The sequence below is a fragment of the Phalacrocorax aristotelis genome, chromosome 4 (assembly GCF_949628215.1).
Source record: "Phalacrocorax aristotelis chromosome 4, bGulAri2.1, whole genome shotgun sequence".
Lineage (NCBI taxonomy): Eukaryota > Metazoa > Chordata > Aves > Suliformes > Phalacrocoracidae > Phalacrocorax > Phalacrocorax aristotelis.
In genome coordinates this window covers 71,216,662-71,241,093 of record NC_134279.1, presented here as the reverse complement: position 1 = coordinate 71,241,093, position 24,432 = coordinate 71,216,662, and the positions used below count along the sequence as shown (strand labels likewise).

General features: G+C 38.6%; 1 protein-coding gene across 4 annotated transcripts in view; it reads right to left on the bottom strand.

Annotated features, from left to right (window-relative positions):
- The window catches only part of KIAA0232 (KIAA0232 ortholog), a 72,413-nt gene continuing 47,981 nt past the window's right edge, over positions 1-24,432 (bottom strand). For 3 of the 4 annotated variants that reach the window (XM_075091922.1, XM_075091923.1, XM_075091925.1), the window contains 7 exons: positions 22,646-22,712; positions 21,192-21,273; positions 16,361-19,658; positions 5,746-5,827; positions 3,544-3,641; positions 2,498-2,642; positions 1-1,596 (listed from right to left, as the gene is read on the bottom strand). In XM_075091922.1, coding sequence (XP_074948023.1) covers positions 1,556-1,596; positions 2,498-2,642; positions 3,544-3,641; positions 5,746-5,827; positions 16,361-19,658; positions 21,192-21,273; positions 22,646-22,712 — 3,813 coding nt within the window. In that variant the 3' untranslated portion in view covers positions 1-1,555. Of the gene's footprint in view, positions 1,597-2,273; positions 2,643-3,543; positions 3,642-5,745; positions 5,828-16,360; positions 19,659-21,191; positions 21,274-22,645; positions 22,713-24,432 lie in introns of those variants that run through there. The other variant, XM_075091924.1, reaches the window with a different exon arrangement.

Here is a 24,432-nt window from a genome sequence, read left to right as displayed (position 1 = left end):
TCCAATTGTCCTTTTATATTTTTATTCGGTGTTAAGTAACTCCACAAGAAAACAAAATCAGTTACTCTGGTGTACGTGAAATCAGAACAATACAACCACTTGAAGCAAAAAGTAGAAACAAATTTCAGCCCAGGAATGGAAAACTGATACTTCAGTGCTATGGATATGCAATGCGCTTCATACCACAGTGCGGTTCAGCGTATGCCAACCTTTAATGCTTTTGTTGTCGTTACTGTTGTTGTGTGTGTTTCTATCCATACAGAAAAACTAAAAACCACACTTCAACTCTCACTGAAAGCTTTAGAGCTTTAGCCATTAAACTATGAAAACAAGTAAAGACAATTTGTTATTGCCCAAGCTCAATATATGATTTTATTTTCCCCAAAGGTGCTGGAATTATTACATGCCACAATGTAACTATAAGCAACACCTTTGTTGGTTTTGAGCCCTTTCTTACCAAAGAAGCAGCTCTAGCCAAAATTAACTGAGCTGAAGTTTGTGTTTGAAATATGTCCATTTGGTCATTCCTTGATCTCAAATGAAGCTCTATTCCATTCTTCACTGTAGTGATTTGAAGAATTTGTGTGTAAAGTTCTTTTTTACTTTCATGTTACAGTTAACTAGTTCTCAGTGCAGGTGCTAAACAACCTCTCAAGGAAGCTCCAGAAGAAAGTAAAATATATAAAAATCTATCCAAAGTCTGCAAATAAATTAAGAAAAGAAACTGTAAAGTGTCAAAAGATTTGTTGTAGAATACAAACCCTAAAATATAGCCTAAGAGGAGGACCAAAAACTCCCTGGGTAAGGACAAACCAAGCCAATTTTAAGTAAGGATCTCAATAAAAGTGTTGTGCAATGAATGGCACAGTTTCCCAGCCACATATTTCAGTTGTTACGTTATCAATTGAATAAAGGCAACAAAACCCAGTTACTGAGAAACCCTTTCTAGCACAGAACATATTTCAAAGGCAGTTCAGCTCACATTCCAAACAGCTATAGTTCTCATGAGGTTTATTGCCTGTCAAAATTAATGGTTAAGCTTTTCAAGTCAGTATTAGACTTTCTGCACTTCCTGATGTTATAGACATGCTGCTATCGTATAGACTAGTTAGTTGTTGTTGTTTTTTAAACTATGAGTCGGTAAAAACTTAGAATGTTCAGTTTTGCAAATATTGCTCCTCCTGGCTTATACACCTTGCATAATGTGTTAAAAGCACAAGGAGTTGATAGTCTTGTACAGATGCAACTTGACAATGTATTGACTTCTAAGTTAACAAAATAAAATTAAAAGCAAGTCACATAAAGCAACAATCACTACTGCAATCACACATGTATAAGTCATCGCTTCCCCTACCCCCACCCACCACACACAGAACTTGCCCCACACATTCTCTCAGGAACACGAAATGAACTACGAGATTTACTAAGTTACAGCCACAACAGCAGCTAACTGCAGCAGCCACAGGATTTCTTTCAAGTGAAGCACCGACCCTTTGCGTTTAAAACATTGAACACTCTGAGAATTTTAGATAGTTTCAGTCATTCAGGATCAAGTTCAGTACCAGATGCTTTTGCAGGTTACATGAATGCCATCATCTGCAACAAGACAACACTCTCATTACTCGTTACAAAATTCACAACAATCCACACGTCACCCCAGTGGTTTATCATTTTTGGTGTTACTTTTTAAATATCTGCCCCACATTGGCAAGTTGCTAAAAAGGACAAAAAAAAAAAAAAAAAAAAGAGAAAAAAAAGCCCCACATTGCCTCCATCCCTACAAAAAAAAAAATCCTTGGCTTCTCCAGTTAGCAAAAATACAAACCATGGTATCCGCAGTGTTGGTTTGTGGGAAGGGGGATTCATAGGATAGAAAACACAGTTTCTGTAAGTCTCTAAAGCACAACCCTGTTGTTCCTACTTCAAAGTTATGAGATTTACCGAATGAAGACTGGACAAGTCATTCATGCTTTTCTCCTGCATTCAGAAAGGCACTGATAGATTACAGTGTTAAGTATTTATCTCCCAGTTCTTAAAGAACAAAGCCTAATGTGCAGAAAGCTGAAGTCTCTGAATAGCAGAAGTAGTTGTAGACACTGCGATGCTAAGAAGATAGTAATAGTGGTAGGGCTACAGTTACGAATGAAAATAACTGCAATTAAGATGCAAAAAAGCAGTGGTCCTACTAAGACAAGCACATGCACATCCATTCTTGATTTGACAACACAATCTAGTCTAGTTCAAATAGCCAAGAATTTAACAGTTTTTTTGGGAAAAAAAAATCTTCAACGGGACAGCTGTGTCCTCATCTATAAAATAAGCAAGAAGAGAAAGATAAATACACATCTGAATCCATTAACTGAAGAGGAAACTCAAGTTGTTGTTTTAGAGCTACAGACCCTCAAGAAGGATAGTTTTCCATCTCATGTTACTTTTAAATCATCTGTTCTACTCTGCAGTTTTTAGAGTTGAGTTCGAGAAAAAAGCTCCTCCTCACACGGATCAGCCCATTCACTTCCACCTTCCGAAGCTGTGTCTTCAGAGCTGGAGCTGTCACTGGAGTAGATCTTCTTCCTGAAGCCATTTGGTTTTGCCTCAGCATTTATATCATCCGCACATCTTGCTTCATAAACAGAAGAAACCTAAGGATTTAAACTGACAGTGTTGATGGGGAACAATAAAAAACATGCTTGCTTTTTTCTGAGCCAGGAGGTTATATCTTTTCATAGTTGTTCAAGAGAGATGTCACGATTACAGAGCAAATCCTACACTTCCCGACTTAGTCCACTATGGAGAAAGGACTGCAGAACAGCAGGGAAAAAAGGTGGGGCCTTTAGTATTTTCTGCTATTCCTTCATCTTACGATTTCCACATAACAGTTATCTCCAAAATTTGGTAGTAAGTATTAAATATCAAGAAAACACAGCACAGATCTGACTGAACTTCAGGCAAAACCAATATATTCTCAGCTGAATCACTAAAGCTATAGCAAGCATGTCACAGTGTAAATATAAGTGCTATCATCACTAAAAAGTTTAAAGGTATCTTGGTAAGTGTACATGTACACAAAGGTTTCCCCTACAGCAAAAAATCAAGCTTTGTTCATAAGCAGGACAGAATTCAGCACACATTCCATTTACGCCTTTAGTTCTGGGTCCTTTTTGCCTTCACAGCACACATCACATCAGCCCACTCTACGCTTACTGAAATTAGACGTTGAGTAAAAAAAGACTCAGGTTTAACACACCCAACAAGCAAAAGCCATGTGTTCCCAAAGGAAACAGAGTTTGCTGAACTACTAGCAGCACAGCCCTTGATACGAAGGGTTGTACTCCCTGAAGTACAGCACTGAGGAGTTCTCAGAAGAATGCTCATGACACAGAAGAGATTAAAACACAAAGTAAGGAAAGAAAAGCTTCTGAAGGTTTTAACAGGAATTTTGTTGGAGGCCAGACTGAAAACTGTGATGAAAGGAAAGACATGGTGGCACACCCTTACAAAATAAACAAAAAAACTCTTCCCCCAGACCAATGACACACTTACCATATTAAAATCTAAAAGATGTTCATCATCATTGGATATTTCCTTTACATCTGCAAATTCTCCTACACCATTCTCTCCCTTGGCATTTGTATAACACTCTTACATTGCGTTTGTGGGGGCGTTTCAGAGGAAAAAGGAAGAAAAAACAGAATTGAGGAACACCATTACTGACATTTAGCCAAACCGAAACCATCTACAGAAGTATTCTTGAAATTCACAATCTAAGGCATGTAAACTCTGTGCCTATGGGGTGGATTTTATAGTTTGACAATCTTAAAGAGAAAAGCATAATACCTTATAGAAGTTTCATCAAATCTTACCTGGATAACCAAGTAGTAGTAGTAGTAATAGTAATAATCTCGTTAGTTAATGAAAACATTTAAAATAGGAAAGTACAAAGAGCAAGAACAACTTTTTTATTATAAATGGCGCAGTACATTTTTCAATTCTGATACTGCACGGTGTTCTAGATCATCCCTATTTCTATAGCCATACAAAACACACTGCGAGAGCAGCCTGATCCTGACTGATGCTCAAAAAAAAAAAAAAAGTTGATGTGAACGGCTGTGGCTTCTACTTACCAGAGTAATCATATACCAATATGTGTGGATATGGATATATATATGGATATATATAGATCATATGCATCAATATCCATATATACAAAATGCCCATACAGAAAACTGGATACAGCTAAAGATTTGTGAGAGAATAACATTAGCTCTGGAGATAAAGCTCTAATTTTGTTAAACTTAGTCTGACAGAGGAAATCCTGGAACTCTTCTACTTCACATAAATTCTGCCACTGCAACAGGCAGGCTCTGGACTCCACAGTATTTTGCACTGTATTTTCTGTCTTCCTCTGCAGAAGGAAGGTGGTGAAGCACTGAGACAGTTAGGCAGGTTCACCAGCAGGCGTCAGCAAAAAGACAACCCAGTTCACTCACAGGAGTTCTAAGATTACTCTGTGTAAAATATATACTCAAGTGTGCGAGTCACTACATCTGCTAGCACACCAATAATACTTTTGCAGTTATCACAGGGGGTGAGGAACTTTACAAAAGGACACTAAATATCTCTCCTTTGTAAACACTGAGGTTTTTTTCTAATGCGGGAGGTTCTGTGAGCAGTCCAGGGGGCAAATCAAAGTCCTGGGGGCATCAATCTATTCTCTTTCACTGTGCAAACACATTTCTATAGTTGGGAGTGAAGTGAGTTAAGATGTTCTTGAAGGCAACCCTAACTGTGCTAAACACCAAAGCAGGTCATTTTAAGCACCAAGAACACCGTTTAGTTGGTTGCCTTTTAAGGTGCACTCCAAAAATAGTTCAGTAATAACTACTGGCTAATCTACTTCCAGATTAAGGAACCAGGTCTCTGATCAAAAATTTCTTGCACTGAGCCTCTACCAACAGAAAGCATCAGATAACCTGTAAATTCAGAATACATAATGTTCTTATTTAGCTTCTTGCCTTCTCCCTAGAAAAGGTAAATCGGCATGTAGGCCAAAAAAAGCTGTCTGGATTCTTGACTGTCCACTGAAAACCTGGGCTTGGGCCAGCTGTCAGATGCAAGAAATTCTTGGGAGGCAAGCAAGAGCGCTGGAAACACACCTGCTTCCGCTTGTGAGCAGCCTGCCTACCCAGCCTGGACTTACTCTCTGTGTGGGACAGAAAAATTCCCAGGATTGTCACTGTGAAAGGAGTGGCCAAGAGGCAAATCCCCTTCCTTCCCAGCTTGAGAGAAATTCCACACGTTCACTGAGTAACTGGCATGTTATTTATGCGAACCCATAAAAGGTAATTATCGGGTTTTCACATTCTTATAAAATTAGCTACCTAATAAGTATTATTCAGGTTGAAACATATTAAAAAAGTGTAATAAAAGTATTTTCAGTGTCAGAGATTAATATTTTATTTACTTAATTCCAAGCTCTGGAATTAAGTCAATTTGCATAAATGTTAAGACTATTTTAAAAGCACTTTCATTTAAAACTATTTAGAAGCATGCTAGAGATCTAGTACAAATGTAACTGAAGCAACCCAGTTCTCTCTCAGATAAAAGAATTTATTGTGGAAGTTTACTGCAGTTTTTTTAAAAATAGTTCCAATTCATCTGCAATAATTCAAATCTCTAAGAAAGAGCATTTGATTCTAATGCAGGTGCAACAGCAAGGTGGTTCAAACAGCCATAGCTTCTTACCTTCACACTGTGATGCAGGAAAAAGGGGAGAATAGAGCGCCTTTTCCCACCAGCACTGCTTTTCCTGGCTGCCACTCATTCTCTGCAGATTAGCATTCAATATAAGAAAGTGTTTAGACCATAATAACAATCATTAGGCCATATATAATATACTTACATGTAAAGGAGGAAATGCTGGTATTACAACCAATTTCCTAGGTCTTAGAGGTCACACTGTTCAATTTCTAATACTAAGGACTGTCAAACCACAACAGAATGTCCATTATCTGAACTGTTCTACTCAGTACGAACTCCACGCAGAGGCTCATACTTTGCCGATACAGAGTTGTACAAATCCAGAACAAAAAGATGAATACCAGCCTTACACTGTGTAAACTAAGTAAAAAACAAGAGAGAGCAGATAGCTACCCAAGAGATGAAAATAAAACAAAACATTAGTCAACATGCCGAATAGTTCACTGTAAAACAGAACAGAAAAGAAAGCACAAAAAGCAGCAAAATTTAATGTTTAAACTCTGGAAGGGTGAATTAGCAGTACCGTTACCATCAACGGGATAATATAAAACTAAACTAGAAAATCAATGTGTCAACATGAGGAAAAACTGGTTATGAGGATGATTAATAATTTGTCTTTATGCTAAAAATGCCGAAATATTCCTCCCTGCCTCCATATTTTAACGCTAATTTAAATTTATCAGAACTCTTTCCTTGTAAAATTAATGGACATGGCTAAAATACCAAAAGCTTGTCACAACAGACACGTCCCTGGTTTTATGACTGCATCTGTGGTAATCCCATTAACCTGCAGAAGATAATGCCAGCTTTTAACATCCCCTGTAGGTATTAGAATGATTCAAAACCGAACTATAATGCAACTAGCTACTAAAAAACATTAACAAATGAGCACCAACACTGAGTTTCTATCCAGCCTCCTCCTCTGTAAACCGGAAAACATTTATGCATAGAAAATGAATGAGCCTCCTTTTGTTCCTTCTTTTGTAGAACTACAAACCTATAGAACCTAACCTACAAATACGTTTTACTTAATAAAGAGAAGTCCCCCTCAAACCAAACAAGCAGTCAGTGTGTGCTGTATTCAGAAGCGTCTGCCAGATTAAACTTTTTTCCCCACAAAATTCTGCTATAACAGATATTGACATTATCTGTGCTGGTTTCCTCTCGTAACACTGAGGCATAGTCCTTTTGGAACCACTCTCCAAAAGCTCTAACCCCAACTCCAGAAAAGGGAGTTCTTAGAAAGTTAAACCACAGTTTAAGAAAAAAAGGGAAAAAGAAAAAAGGCAAGCTCAAGGGTATTTGAAGCAGGACTTCATAAGAAATATATGCATTTACAAATAAATTCAATCATGGAAGCCTCACTCTGCTGCTGACTACAGATAGAGGCATCTAAACTCCACAGACATAATGCTTTATTAACTTCAGCGCTGGTGTTGCACCTGCACTCATGCCTGCGCATGTGATAAGCGGGATGAACCACAGCGGGTTACAAGCAAAGCCAGCTTGAGTCTGGCAGGGCAGAACAAGCTGCACAAGTCTTGCTTCCTGGGCGCAGGCACCATCAGAGCCTGCGTACCGGCTTCAGGATGGCTCGGCGGCTGCACTGATGCTGGCTGCAGGCTGCCTTTGCTCCCGTGTCCTTCCATCCCTGCCTCGGTATCAGATGAATCAGAGCCAGACACATCTTCTGGCAGCATGCGGCAGCAGCCCCGCAGGGCTTCAGCCTGAGCTCAGGCCTGGCCCTCTTGCCCCCACACTGACCCTCGTAGAATCACGTGTGTTACTTCTAAATCAGCATTAAGGTCAGATGCATAAAGCAAAATGGTGGACGTAAAGGCACCCTACCCATACTAAAGCCATTTGGGGGTTTTGTGTGGGAGGGGATGGGGGACATGAGCTGATACCCATTTTGTACGTTCACTGAAGAAAACCATTTTCTCCTTAGATGTTTGCTAGAATTGTAGTCTGTCATCATGAAAAGTTCTGAAAATTAAAGTAGTACCCTTAATTAGCAAATAAGAAATACCAACTCCTGAATAGTCCCATGATCCTACCTTCCTTTTCTTTCCTTTTTAAAATTGTTTTCACTTTATGCCACCTCCTCCTCTCACACATACTCACATGTACTTCCATATTCTATGAAAAGCTTTAATAATTTTCCAAGCTACTGATCTAAATAGCTATTATTCTCAATTGTACTAATATTAGAAATTGCAAGTCTTTCTGAAACCATTCATATTTATTTTACTTTATTCTTAAGTATAGCTTAAAGACAACAAGGCAAAACCAACTGCAATGCTGTTGAACTCGCAGTCTTGCTGATGGGTTTCCTTTCCTGCTTTACAGCTAGACACGTGGTAACTGAGGCTTCTCTTAGAGCTTCTGGAGAATATGTAAAATCATTTGAGGACTTCAGCGTTCGCTAGCACAAACACCACAGTAATGTTATAGTTACAAAATATTCTCTTCCCCCCAAATCCTGGCAGATTTCAGTCTCAACTGTCTCTGAATTTTCAGTAGATTCACGTCAGAATTGTGCAGTTAGGTGCAAAAACTAAAACTTCAGTTCTGCTTCTGTCCCCTTCTCATCTGTCGCCTACTGAGAATTAAGCCAACAGCAGAAAAAAATTCATTTTAATGTTTGCTATTGTTTGTAAAAGAGTTTGAAAGAGTAAAATAGTTTCAAAACTTTAAATAGCATTTATGTTTTTCACTGGCATCTAGCTCACATCTGTTCCTTCCAACATGACTTTATGTCTGTTTTCTCCAGTGAGCCTTCCTAAGAACTTCATGCCACGGCAGGGCTGTCCACTTAGGTCTTTCATCCAAAAACTCAACCGAAACCTCCGGTATACAAAAGAACAACCACTCTTTGCAAACGTCAGTACAAATACTTTCTAAAGGAATAAAAGCAAGTATTATGTTTTTTCAACGAAAACTTCTAGTGCTGCTTCAAAGATCAAATTACAGTGGAACGACTCTGTAGTCTGGCTGGAGTAAAGTAGCTAACATGAAGCAGAGATTTTGTCAGCTTAAGTGGGTAATGACCATTTTAAACATATTAAACATATTTAAGCATATTTGATCTCCAGCATCACTATGGAATAGCAATTCGGTGTTTTGTTAACAAAGCAGAGAAGTGAAAGATTGTTTCCTGCACCATGAATGCCCTTTCCTACAGCTAATGAGATTTTTCCTCACCTCTTCCACTCACACGCCTATTTGAAATAAAGCAGCCAAGGCAGATAGATTACTGTTCTACACGGTTTTATTGTGTTGCTGCTTTCTTCACAGGACTGCTATGGACAGCAGTAATTCATTAGCTGATGAAGCTGCGTTGCGAGAATGCAGCAGAATATCAAGTTATATTGATCTAGGGAAAGGGGCAAGCTGCTTTGGGGAACACACTTCAAACTCCAGAGCTGGGCCTACCAGAACAAATACCCAAGAGAAGCATTTTACTCTTTTGCTCGTGTCCCTACAGCAAGGGACATATCCAACACCATGGTTTTCGACTGTGACCAGCAGGCAGCCTGATGAACAGCACATGTAAGTGATGCTGTTGGTTTGCTGACCTAAGATAAAACTTAACTGTAGTTTCTGTATGACAGGATACTAAACCAACTTTTAGGAATATCTTTGACAGGGGCATTGAGGCAGGTAAGGAAAGAGCTACTACCAAGGTGGGGAAAGGCCAGGTCTAGAAGTATGAAAGCAGACATTCAAGAAAAAAGACTCACCCCTATGATGAATGATAAACCTGGTACTGTCACATCTGCAAGATGAGGTTTTAATTACCCGAATGATAAATGCACAAATGGAAAAGCCAAGAAACAAAACATAGGATTCAGAAAGGATAAGGGGGTGGGGTTCCTTCCCCCCTTCCTTATGTATACAGATATACTAAAAAGAAAGTTCATGTTGATAAATAAATAAATAAATAAAAACACAAACCTCCAAATATTTGTTTTATCTATAGTTTGTTATATATATAGAAATATTTCTCCTCAGGTAGAGCTTGATTGCTCGTACAAGTAGCTCATTAAGAAATTTATTTATTCTTTCTTCATGGCAGAAAACAACAGTTTTACTTTGCAACCTCAAATAAATTTCTTAGAGAGCATTTATGAATATGCAACACATTTTCTCCTTCACCAGGAACTGGTATAGGACTTGCTTAACAATTTGAATCTTATTTTATCAACAATCTGTGTAAGGGAAAATATTAGTATGCTTTTTTTGCTGTTCCTTAACTAATAATTTTGTATGAGGCAGCATTTTTGTTGATTTCCTTGTTTCCATCACAAGTTTTTCCCTACAGTTACAGACAGAAGTCAACAACAATTTCATATGACAGATTACTCATTTGCTCCTTAGAAAAGTTACATTGGCCAGAACTTTATTCTTCAATCAAAATTCATGCAAAGCACCTTCTCAGAGCTTGAGTCACAGTTTTAAGGGCAATCTATCTGTCTGAAGGTCCTTAAAAAAGGGCACTTCCAGTATTTTGCAAAAAGTTTTATTAAATTTTCCAGCTACCCATCTAAACAGCTATTACTTTCAATCTAAATTAATATTTCTTTCAGTATAGACTGTTTGGGATTTAGCTACTAATTTGAAAACATGAGCATTGAATATTTCACAGAATCCCAGGCTGGAAGGGACCTCAGGGATCAACTAGTCCAACCTTTCTAGGAAGAGCACAGGCTAGACAAGATGGCCCAGCACCCTGTCCAGACGACTCTTGAAGGTGTCCAACGTGGCCGAGTCAACCACTTCCCTGGGGAGATTATTCCAATGGGTGACTGTCCTCACTGTGAAAAATTTCCCTCTGATGTCCAATCGGAATCTCCCCGAGAGCAACTTGTGTCCATTCCCCCTTGTCCTCTCCATGGGACTCCGTGTAAAAAGGGAGTCTCCATCTTCTTTGTATGCTGACAAGGATCAAGGCAGTGACAAGAGTTTTGCAGAATCTGAACAGAATAAACACTAAAGCCTCATTGTTATCTGAATATTATCTGAAGTGTTATGACTTGACAGTTTCATACTGAACCACAGAAAAAGTAAAAGTCATATTAATCTCTAAGTACAAATTTCCTTGAACCTGCTCTGCAACTCCTTACTCTCAGAAAGAATACAAGAAACGCATGAATAATTTAGAATTCAAAGCAGCAGTGAACCCATTGAGATCCCTTTCCAAAAGATCAGATCCTAATTTCAGTTCATCACCTACCCAGGGAATACACATCTGGCTCAAGAAGCTAGTCACAAATAAACAAAGGGAGCTGAGTCTAGGCTTTATATTCTTAAAACCTACTTGCAAGTCACCTAATTGTCAAATTTCACTGCAGATATATGTGTAATGGACCCTATGAGATCATCTCATCTTTACTCTCGCAGAAAGCTGGAATCAACCACAACGCACTATTCCTACACTCTAAATCTCTCCAAAACAGAATTTCCTCTGCTTCCCTGAAAACAATTGAGCCTTATAATAAGCTCATTTTCTGGTTAGAATTCTTTTCTCCAGTTTCTCTTCCCATGTTTTAAGGTCATCACATGTTCACCAGAGCCTACAGGACAAGCACAGCTTCTTCCTTATGTCCTGTAACTACAAACATGGCTTCTGCAAAACTGCTGGGTTCTTCTTCAAGTTTCCCCCACCCCACCCCTTTTTTTTTTTTTTTTTGTACATGTGATAAAATAACCCCAGTTCCATCACTCTGTTCTCAAAAGTAGTGATCTTTGTGTTGCTTTCCTCAGGACATCTTTCTTGATACAAGAAAATGGGAGCTGAGCCCGGTACTCCAGCAGGCGGCTCTCCAGCTCCAGAGGAGCAATTACTTCCCCTTACAGAAGGCCTTTCCTATTTATATATCACAGTGCTGTCTTTTGCAGTGTGTCATTGCTTATTTATGCTCAGCTTGTGATCTACTTGAAGATGCTTTTCTGTTTCACATCATTTCCTTGCCTGTCAGTCCTCACATTGTGCTTTTGAAGAGGATTATTATTTTCTTTAGAAGTTTCTACTTGTCCCTGCTGCATTCCATTTTATTTTTCAGACCATTTCTCCAATTTAACAACCTTTTGATTCTAATCCTGTCTTCCAGTGTAGCTGTGGACTTTCCCAGTTTGGTATCATCAGGGATTTTCATAAATGTGTATTTTACTCCCCACATCAGAAGAATGCATCATCCCCCTTTTCCTCTAGTAAGCCACTGACTGCTATTTTGAGCGTGCAATCTTTTTGCCAAACCAGTACTTAGAATCTTTCTCACTTTCTTGTGCATCCATGCCATTTACTGGTTAAAACATTTATTGAGGAAATTTAAGAGACTCATTAGTAATACCCCAGGTTCCATTTTTCTCTTTAAAAAGATAGGAATGTGTTTGCCTTTTATATATTTTCTATCTACTTTGTGTTCTCAAACAAGTATTCTACTAGGCTTTTTTCAAATGAGTCGCTGCTCCTCATGATATTTAGCTGAATATCCCTATGACTAGCTGAAGCAGTGTAAATTTATCTGTATTTTTCCTTTAACTGTCTTTTCACCAACAACTCAAACAATGACAAATCCCATTACTAAACAGTATCTTTTTGACATTTATCTTTTCATTTCTTCCTTTCCAAGCTTGTTAGTTCTGTCTCTCAGAAATATCCTGCAGTCATTTTTCCTGTTTCTGATTTACTTCTAGGACTTCCAGGTATACCAAGTCTTAATTTTATTGGTTTACTTTATACCTTTGTTTTTCTCCTCATGATTTTTATACTGTCATTGTGAACTCCATCTTTTTAAGGTCTCTTTCATACAAGATACTTTCACCCTTCAAAATCTCAGCAAATTAATGTCTTATTCATTAGAAAGTTAGTGGTAATAGTCTTTGTAGGTGTTTTCATCATCTGCCATGATCAGCACATATCAAGAGCCACCTGGACCAATCCTTTTTCAGATTGTCCCAAAGTTCCTCCCTCTTTTACAATGACATCCTTTGCTTTGTATGTGGCTGACTATGTGCTGTTGAATGTGTTTTTCCCACTTGATTCTCCTGATTTTAAGGCATATAGCTGACCCCTCTGAATTTTATCTCCCTCTTCACACTACCTAGGTTTATGGCAGATGATCTCCTACACTACTGACCTCAGAACCAATGTATGTAAGTCACCCCCCTTCCCTTCCTCTCTTGACAGCCCTTCCTAAAGGAGTTACACGCTTACATTGCATTACTGCAGTCAAGAAAAGTACCTCGCCAGGTCTAATAGGCCAAATAAGTCACAAGATCCATAAACATTTCTTGGTTTTGCCAGTAAAATATCCTCATTGCCAAATGCATTGTCCTAGGCATCTTCAGAACTAAAAAGTTTGGTACCAATCCCAACAAAACCCACAAGTTCCTTTATCCATGTCAAGGACTCAATAGTATAAGCATTCTTAGGGCACACCTACCAGATTAAGAGCCCATATAAAATTTGTTGGTAAGAGATTCAGCATTTTTATATTCAGAGACCATTAACTGGATCAGATTGTGACCCATGACTCCACAGCTAACAATAACTTTAATTTTTTTATCATAAGCCTGTAAAGGGAAGCATAGAAGTTTCATTTTAAAAAATCCTTTACAAATATTGATCTATACTAATCAGTCAATTCCATACCATCTGCTCAAGTTAAAATTCTTTTTCCCATGCATGTATGTGTGGGTTGTCCAGGAAGAATGCTTCTCAAACTGTTCTAAATCTAGGTGTTTTATATTGATTTTGCTTAATGCTCATTAAAATAATATCACTCTTAAAGAGAAAAAAGTTTTCACACAGAAGACATACTTGCATGACTTTTGTGCCCTTCCTGCACACGATATAGTAATCATCTTTACTGACTGAAGTTTACTTCATAACATATTAAAATTGTTATAAAGCTTAAAAAAAACTCATTTCACAGGCTTAACTACAATAATAAATTTAGATAAATGTTCTCAAGACAAAAAGCCTGCTGTCTTCAGATGCACATTAATGGCTCTTAGAAAAGCCCATCATGTACACACATCCTCTTGAGACATGCTAGATATGGGAGAGCTAGTTAACCCAGTCTTTCTGAGTTTAGGTTGTAGTCAGGTCCCTCAAGCCCCCAAGGAAGAGCTTAACAGCAAACCAAATTGGAGTCTAGACTGCTGAGATGGCTGTTGGCCCTTTGTACTTCTTAGCGGCCTAAAATTTTGAAGCTATCAAAATGACTACAAAAGCATGCGAGCTGAGCAAGGGAAGCAGTTAGTTTCCTCTTGCTTTAAGGAACTTAAAGAAAATAAAATACCGGTGCACTATTTAGCACCAAAGTTTTTTCCAAGCCTCATAGCCACCATAAACTATGGAACCCCTGTAAACTTATTTTATACCAGACACTACTTTCTTGAATGGATAAGTGGTTGAAGCAAAGATGAGAGTAGACATCCTCATGGAGCACTAAGCATCCAGAAAGGAGATCTGAAGAGGGCTGGAAGGAACTTTAGACTCTTGCTGTTACCAATAACTGTATTATACCATTTGTTCATTCATCATGTCCTACTGCATGATGAAGTTAGAATCTGCTTACTCCTGGTAAAAGGTAATTCCAGAATCTGTTCTAACATAAAGTCTAAGTTTATTAATTTTTTTTTGGTGACTCTTTTTGCAAGGCCTGGCACAAACCCAGAAACTTCCCAGACTCCAGAAAGGATCTGGAGCCACTTCATCACCATTAACTTAACAGAGCAGTAGGAACCAAGATGTCTAGAAAGGATGTAGAAAAGTCACAAATTTGATTCTCTTGTGCAAGCAGCAGATATCAACTTATTGACACTGGAAAAAGAAGCTGCGATAGCATTTTAAAGGAGGATGAGAGGAGAAACAAATGGGGAAAAAGGAAAATAAGGAACTCTGATTTTGTTCAACAAGAAGGATAGCTTTAGTTTAGCAAGAAAACAGTTAGCTTTCCCATACATGAAGTAGTGTTTCAAACTTGGAATTGAGGAGCATACAATTGCACGACACAAGCCGGGTGCAACTCTTCAGCTGAAAATGAAACAAATTCCCTCCTACTGCAGATACTACAACGGCTGAGTATGTGGGAGAGGAGGCTGAAGAGGAAAAAAGTGATGTAAGATGCAACTTACAACTATCCAGACAACATCTCTGGGCTGGCCACACAACTAAATTATTTTAGACTAGAATAGAACAGACTATTTCCGTTGGAAGGGACCTACACCAATCATCTCGTCCAACTCCTTGACCGCTTCAGGGCTAACCAAAAGTTAAAGCATGTTATTAAGGGCATTGTCCAAATACCTCTTAAACACTGACAGGCTTGGGGCATCGACCACCTCTCTAGGAAGCCTGTTCCAGTGTTTGACCACCCTCTCAGTAAAGAAATGCTTCCTAATGTTCACTCTAAACCTCCCCTCACGCAGCTTTGAGCCATTCCCACATGTCCTGTCTCTGGATCCCAGGGAGAAGAGCTCAGCACCTCCCTCTCCACTTCCCCTCCTCAGGAAGCTGTAGAGAGCAATGGGGTTGCCCTTCAGCCTCCTTTTCTCCAAACTAGACAAGCCCAAAGTCCTTGGCTGCTCCTCACTGGACCATGCCTTCCAGCCCTTTCACCAGCTTTGTTGCCCTCCTCTGGAGACATTCAAGGGCCTTCATTTTCCTGATGAAATATTTCTTCTCAAATGCAGGGGGAGCTCACAGCAAGAACAACTTGGATATTTTTGGCTGGAAGGCCTTTTTGCTCCTGATTATTATTTATTCTATGACTACAATGGCCTGAAAGAAAATTCTGAGCTTAACCCGTAGCTATAGTTAGGCCTCCTTACAGTACTGTGGTAGTGATAGATATTTTGCATCCATATTTTACTTCTTTTTATGTCTACACTGGTGAGAGAACATGTTGATTTCCAGACAATTAAGTCTTTCTACAAACTCTTCTTTCCTAAAGTTCACATCCAATAACTCTACTCCAAATTCTTCTGCTTGGAAGTAACTACAATTCATATTGCAAAGACTGACTTCAGAGCTTCCTCTTCAAAATTTTAAAATAGGTTTGAATCAAAATCAATAATATCTCATTACTCAAACTATGCACATTTTAACATACTGTATGTACATCAGATAAGCTAAAAACCTTAAGGCAAAAAGATTTTGAAGTCACACAAAGGTACACAGGCATATATTTCTAAAGGTGTGCAAGATGACACGGTAATGCCTGCAGATGGTTAATATTTCACAGAATCACAGAACAATTGAGGTTCAGAGGGAACTCTGGAGGTCATCATGTCCAACTCCCCCTGCTCAAGCTGGGCCACCTAGAGCAGGCTGCCCAGGATCACGTCCAGGTGTCTTTTGAATATCTCCAAGGATGGAGACTACAACCTTCCTGGGAAACCTGTGCCAGCGCTAGGTCACCCTTAGAATAAAAACGTTTTTCCTTATGGATGGCACCTCCAGCGTTTCTACAAAACTGTTTTTCTAGAGAACTATATAATTACAAACATTTAAATTGAACTGTCACATGACAAACTGCTGGTTATTGGCTGACAGCTGCACATTCCAGAACCTTCTATATCCACATACCTCTTCAAGCTCTCCTGAAGAAACAGGATTATCCTCATACGTGGGGAAATGGCACCCTGCTTTACAACTGCAAAACCTGCTAGTCTCCTCACGCGGCTCCACTATTCTGCAGTTTACTTTAGAGCTCTCCATTGCCCTCCCATCTAGAGATTCTTTCATACTGCATTCTAAACAGGGATCTTGGTTTCCTACTGGCAACATCCCAGCCGACTCTTCCTGGGAATCCAATGATGTTTGTGCACTCTTCTCCATTCCAGACTTTTTTAATCTGGGAAGGAATTTTCCAGATTCAAGCTCTGATTTTCCATAATAATGCCCTTCTTTTTCTGCATCTTCTTCCAGAGGTTTGAGGTCTGCTTGTGGATCCTCAAATACATCTACTTGAGAAGGGACAGCAATACCTCCCTCATCTTTTTCTGACTCAAATTCTGACTCACTTCCACCACCTGGAGAAAGTTCAGATGCAGAAATTGGGCGAAAGTGAGTCCTTGGAGAAATCCGTATAGCCCTGTACTGCGTTCGATCAACACCACATATCCTGGGGTGTAAAACCTCACTGTCTGAATCAGAGCACAGAATTGACTTAGGTTTAAAACTAGGGCTGAAAGATGCAATTCCTTCTGGCTCAAATGAACACTCTACATGAAGAACTTGTGAAAATGGATTGTTCAGGTCAAAGGAAGAGAATGAGTATTCAAGCCCTGGTTCTTCAACTTGAAAGTTACCACAAGCTCCCAGTAAGTCTTCATGGAAGATAAAAGAAAAACCCTTATTTAATCCATTATCTCCACTCTTTGATTGCTCATTCTGTTCAAATGATACAAATGGCCTCCATAATTGCCTATGACCAGGGGCAAAGCTATTACCCGGAGTCATAAAAACATCTGTACCAGCTATTGTCACTACATCAGAAGCAGCACATTGTAATAAGCTCCCTTTTGAGTGACTAGGTGGCACCACTGCCCATTCTCCATCACTGTTAAATGTTTTGAGCTCCCCATACACACCACCAAGTATAAATGAGTTTTCTTTATCCTGGTTAACATCCCAAGGTTTTGATGGTGTAGTATAGTCACCACCATCTACTTGTGATAAATCATTTGAGACAAAGGCTCTCTTCTCTAAATTCTCCTTTTGACCTTCCCAGAGATGATACTCTGATCTCTGCACTGCTTTATTGGGCTCCTGGAGGGTTTCAACTTTTGCTTCTGTATCCAAACAGCAGCAATAGTTATTTACATCAGTTGAAAACAATTCGTCTTCTATTCCTTCTATTTCTGCCATCGCTGCAGAATTTCTGTCTGTCATTTTTGTCCAAATATCTTTAATAACCCCTGAGCTGTAGCCATCTCCACACGGACTGCTTTCACTACACCCTTGTGTAGTTTCATAGTCTTTACTTTCTGCTTTTTGTTCTAGCTGAATACCACAGACAGATTCTAGCTTAGATTTTTTTTTGAAAATCAAGGTGGGCATTTCTCCTAAAGTTCTAGCTTGTTGCTGGCAGGTTTCTTCTGGCAAAAAATCTAGAATTTCTTCATCTACATAACCCGAAGACACTCTAGGAACTACATAATTAATATCTTCTGCATTAAATTGCGTGGATTCTTCATACGGAATATTTAAAGTCTCGTTGTCTGAACGTGTTTCTTCCGAGTGTGACCATGGACTACAAGTTCTTGTTGAAAGATTGGAACAGTGTTCATTTTCATCAAAGGCACTATTTTTGGTCCATATTAGCAATCTAGACTGTGTTTTCCCAAGAATATTAGCAGTGCTACTAGAATCTGCATTTTCATTTCCCAAGTCGAGTGTTTCAAAAGAAAATGGTAAAACAGAGTTACTGCATTGCACTTCAAACACTGAAAAACAAGAGTTTATACCAGACCCTTCATTAATATCTGAAAAGAGCTCTTGATTGCCAGCAAGCATGTGTGAATTAAGCATTGTGCTGTCTAAGATGGGGGAGAATCTGATTGGAGAATCTCCTCCAAAACTTTCCCCATCTGCATCACCAGAACTAGAAGATGAACAGCACTCCCAAAATTGAGCTAAATTACTAAGGTCTTGCAAGAACCACCCTTCAGCACCAACAGAGCTGGTCGAATCTGTCCATATTGCACTTTCCCCTTGCAACTCCATTCCATCTAACACTATGCAACATTCTGCCTCAAAATCAGTTTTTTCTTTACTCTTTTGTCGAATCATATTTAAAATCCGACTCTCCCCTTGCATCGTATCTGAGGCACCAGGATCCAACATGGATTGATCAATATCCACTTCATAGAAGTGTGTTAGTTCTGACAGATGAACATCATCTAAATATTTGTCGTCCTCTGGTTGAGAACATATTGAGGTCCCAGCGAGGTCAATATCCTCATTTAGAACTGCAGGCATTTCTACAAAGTGACCATCGATGAATGTACCTGCTGCGAGGTATGTTTTATGAATATTATTGTTGCTAATACAAAGACCATGCACTGATTCAGACAACTCTTCTACAGCCTCTGATGTTACGCCACATATATCTTCTCTGTTGCGGTACGTAGTCTCCAGCTTGCTTTTTCTGCTAAGAGGAACAAAGTACTCTGTAATCGGCTCAGTATACCACAAGGGTTCTTCTTTATATTCCTTTTCATTTCTGCTGTCTAAATACAATTCTTTTCCATCACTACCGCCAGCTTCTTTTCTTCCGATTTCTTTTAATGGCCTTTTACCTCTTTTGCACAGCTGTTTGATGGACCCGCTGCTACTGCTGCTACTGCTTCCGCTGTGGACTTTTCTATCAGCCTTTTCCCCAGATTTCACTGGAAGCCTGCTTTGCCCATTACGCCCTTTTTTATTTCGAACCTCTCTTGTTTTGTGTCTTACTTTAATACATTTCACTGATGCCTTGTATTCACCTTGATTACCACTAGAACTTGAGCCAGCCTCACTGGATCCAGATGACCAGGAACGAGGACGCATCTTTCCCTCAGACTTATGTCGGACTTGCTTTTTGTACAAAACAGGCTTCTCTTCGACAGTGTTGTTACTAAACTTGTTTTCTTTCTCATTTTTACTTTTCTTCTGCTGGGTTCTTTCCTGTACAGTGGCAGATACTTTATTACTTCTGTCTTTAGTTACTTCACTTTCACTATTGCAGTCCTTTGGAGAAGATGTATCTGTGCTAGTTGGTGGAGCAGTGGATGACGATGAGGAGCTAGAGTAAGAGCATACTTTGGATTTATTCCATACAGTCATAATTTCCTGCAGGCAAACTGGCTTTTCAGAAAGAGGAGGAAATGCTTCATAGTACCTAAAAGCAAAACAAAAAGGTGACATTCAGATCGTAGCACTTCAGACAGGCATTAACGTTAAAAAGGATTAATAAAATCACATCAAAACACTACCAATCTAACTGCCAAAAAAATCAAGTTTGTTCTACATATGCACATGCCACTCACTGCACTGTTTATTTCAGTGATAACAAAGGGGAGACTAAGATAACCTTTAGAAGTGCTTATATAAGTTTATAAAATACTGCCAAGTAAAACAATCCCATTTTTAGGGAGCACTAAACTTCACTGTAGACAGAAATTGTGGATGCTTAAAACAATGAAGGCCTGACTCCAGATTTAGTACATAATGTAGCAATTCACTACAGTCTTCTCAAACATGTTTGATTTAGAGTATAAATGAGGAAGTCCTGAATTTCAGTTTTTTAATTTCTCCATTGTGAAATGAGACGCTATCTGTTAAGGTCTACATAGTTTGATCGGCCAGTTATTAAGAAAACACTATTGTGAAAAATAATAGTTCTTGAGTGTTTTAAGATGCTTAACAGCTTTGTGCAACAGGGAAAAATTAAAATCCTGTTTTCAGCAACATTTAAGTATTATGAATCACACGTATTTCAGTGAAAACCTATTAAAAAACATTCAGAAGTCAGTTCCCTGAAGAAGTATCATCTTTTTAGCAACACTTGCACTAGACTGTTGCTACCAATGGTTATTATTAAGAGATACAGAAGCAGTCATATCTCCAAGAGAAGTCAATGATAAAACTCCTGGGTACTTCAGTAATACTGGGCTCAGGCACTTCGGTTATAATGAGTTTAAATGTTATAAAAGAGTTTCAGTTTCCCATTTCTGCAACAGAAGACAAGTTCTGAACAAGACAGGACAAGAGGTAATGGTTTTACACTAAAAGAGGGTAGATTTAGACTAGATATAAGGAAGGAATTTTTTACAGTGGGGGTGGTGAAACACAGGCACAGGCTGCCCAGAGAGGTGGTAGATGCCCCATCCCTGGAAACATTCAAGGTCAGGCAGGACAGGGCTCTGAGCAACCTGATCTAGTTGAAGATGTCCCTGCTCACTGCAGGGGGGTTGGACTGGATGACCTTTACGGTCCCTTCCAACCCAAACTAGTCTATGATTCTACGAACCCAGGAAAGTGATTCTCTCCCTTCAAGTCTAATGTGTCAATTAATACTGTCTTAAAGGCTTTTGATGTTTCTAGTTGACTTAGTCTTAAGGAAACTAAAATACAGTATGGTTTGAGTTCTGCATATATTCAAAAGAAAGCAGTCAGGACTTTGCCAGAAATTAAACTAGCCCATGGTACCAAATGCTTATATTTTTATATACAAATATATAAAGTTTATATAAATATAAAATTTATAAATATAAAAGATGAACAAAAGAAAAAGGCAGAGGGGAAAAAAAGTATTTCTTAATATGCGCAAAACTCCAGATTCCACACTAAGTTAACCTCACTGTGTTAAAATACGGGAGTAGAAGGAGAAAAGAGAAAAGCATCTCAGATAATAATAATAAAAAATGCATACATTTCTACTTGATCCTTTGCTGTGGGAGATAAATCAGTCTCAGGAGACAAAGAGCCTTCTAACTTTTTGTGAATCTTCTCCTCTGTTTTGGAAGAAAATTCCAAATGCTTAACAGAAAAATTAAAAAAGCCAGTATATTTTATAATAGTATTTAACAAAAAGCACCATGATGTATACCCATAATAGTAGTAAATTTCCATAAAAGACTGTAAATAACAGAACAATGTATAAGCTGGTTATTATACATAAAGAAATCACAAGTTACCACCCAAGATTCAAGTTTGCCACAGCCATCTTCTTGAGCCCTGCAAATTTCACCAAACATGACTGGCGAGCTGCTACCTACAACTTCATGGTTAGCAATGCCCCTGTTAGGAGAATTCCTATTGAATTTTTAGTTTTTTCATATCCAGATGCTTATATCCTTCTTGCATTGCTATATATAAAAAACTATCAACTATTTAACTAAATATTTTTACAAACGTTTGCATCAAACTTCTCATGTATTTCACTAAAAGAAAGTATCCCTGCAGTAGTTGCTGTGCATTGGGTGGATGTAAAGGCATATTTCCTATGTGAGAGGTGACTCTAAACATTTCAAATTCTTTATATTGCATTCCGTAAAATACCAAAAAAATGCCGTGAGACACACAATTTTTTTTCCCAAAATAAATGGTCAACATCACCTTGGCTCAGTAAGAAAATGTCACAATATAACACTACAAACTACTAAGAGCTGACTAGTAATTACCGTTTAAAAAGAGAAAAGAAATGGAAACAGCTAAAATCATGCTTTAAGCAGGTAAATATTCATGCCTTATTGCTATTTACAGTACACAATAAGCATATTGCCTTTACTATGAGTGTCAAAGGCTGCTGCTATGCACCTGAATAAACATTTATGTGCAATGAACTTTCATTGGCGACACCACAATTTTATATTTTGCTCCGTGTCCTAAGCTTAGCAGCATAAAATCCCCATTATCATTCCCCTAAAGCCTGGGAATTTTAAGCATACCTGTCTGTGATGGCTACTTGGATGCTTTTCACAGGAATAGCTAGTATATAACAATTGAGGCCAATTTACTCTTTGCAAATATCAATACACAAAAGAAACAGAATCAAACCTATTTTATTTTGATTTCTTTTGGTGGGGCAGGAAGATGCTGAATATGGAATATTTACTAAAAAAGCAGGCATAGCTGGATTTGAACAGCTATAGCTTTTCATGAGGAAAGATCTATTAATGAATGACTATTTCTTGGGTAAACAAAGCATACTAGTACAGAATTGCTTAAACTATTTGGATGAATTATTCAAATGTATTTTAAAACTGTATGGCCTGTATTAAAAGCTACTGAATTAACAGCCTGCTTCCCCACCCCCACGTCTCAGAATGTTACAGTTGATAAATGCAATATATGGCCTCAGAAATTTAAAGATTTATTTCTCACCTTGCTTACTCTGAAGGTCTTTCAGTCTGGAGCAAAGCTCCTCCACTAACGTTTCAATCCCAGAGCTCTGCACAACAACAAAACCACGGAGGGCGGGGGGGGACAAGAAAACAAAAAGAAAACATAACTTACTAAAAAAAGAATACTCATTTTATAGAAAGACATCAATACAGTAAACATATCTTAGGATACGTATTTTTCTCTTTGCATTAAAAAGCAACAAAAATTACTAATAGGTATAGATCCATTCCTATAAATATATTAATTAGAGGTCAAAATGATTCCACAGAACACTGATACATTCACACAGATGTTTCAAATTACAAGTCACTGTTGCATTATTGTATATCCAAGGTTTTGCAAGCTCTGCACTGCCACATTTACTGCACTATATCACTTAGGATTTAGCCAAGAGTCTCAGAATAAAAGTTCAAGAATCAACTGATCACTCAGATGCATTTTAAAAAGCTATGCCTGACCCTTGTCGTTGCACAACCTACACCTGTGACAAAGGGACTGTTAAAAGGATATAGAAAATCAGGAGTGAAGGTGAAAAGGAGAATGGTATGAAGACATACACGTGTTGGTGGCAGAGAGGGAGAGGAAACACTTCCAAGGTATCTTCACACAAAACTTATCCCAGTTTTGCCAGTTTGCAATGCCCAGTTTTTTTCTTTTTAAACATCAGGTTGTTTGCTCAGGAGAGCAGAGGGAAAAATAAATACCTTATTCATCTTCCCTCTAAGTCTTTATTTTCCTCCTTTATTCCTCCACATAAACCCTCCATACACTCAAGCTTCCTTTTAAATCCCATTTCAGTGTATTTTCACATGCTTCTGCTTTTACTATCTGCCTAGACTTGCAAGCAGTTCTAGAAAAAGCAACAGCACCAGAACAGCAAAACACTGAAAAATAAACACACACACACACACACAAAATGGTACAATATATTGCCAACCGTCCCATAGGAGAAAACTCCATTCTATTCTAGTGGAATGAAAGTTGAATTCCAGTCAGCGAAATACTAAATACCAGCCTACAGCCTGAAATGACCATTCCTGTTGGAAGGAAAACTAGGTGAAGTGGGTACTGTGTAGATGTTCACATTCTTAGTATTTGGATGCTCAGGGATCATGCTTGGAGATTACACTTTGCACTTTCCATAACGGCAAACAGAAGGCTGGAATCAGCTAAATGCAGCAATCTGAAAGAAGTGTGGATGCGAGAAGCCCCCTGCACGTTACCACACAGCTGGGGATGGTAACAAGGGAGAACTGTGCAGCAACTTCTATTCTATGCGGTTTCCTCAATAACGGCTCCAGCATCTTGTCCCCATCATACTTAGCGATTCCGAGACTTACACAAACCTCCTCACCTTCCGAATTTGACAAAATCTTGTGTGCACGTAGTCACAGCCTATGCATTCTCTCAAACTTAATGCAGATCAAATATCAAGTTACAGAAACGCATAAAAAAAGAGTTTGATTTGCTGTGTCACCACAGTGGTATGAAGCTTTCATTTTTCCAAGATCTAAGAGCCTCTCCTGTCTCCTGATTACCAGCTAGAAATTGCTGATTAATGTGAATATATGTAGCTAAAGCACAAGAAAATATTACCGAAAAGGGAATACTAATTAATGAAACTAGCTTGTTTAATTCTGTCAGAAACACATACTTGAAAAATTATACACTGAAGCAATGACTTACATGCTGACTTCTGAATTTTAATTATTTGCAGTCAAGTGAGATACCAATTTTCCTTTCCTAACTGCACTGCTGCACTGAAG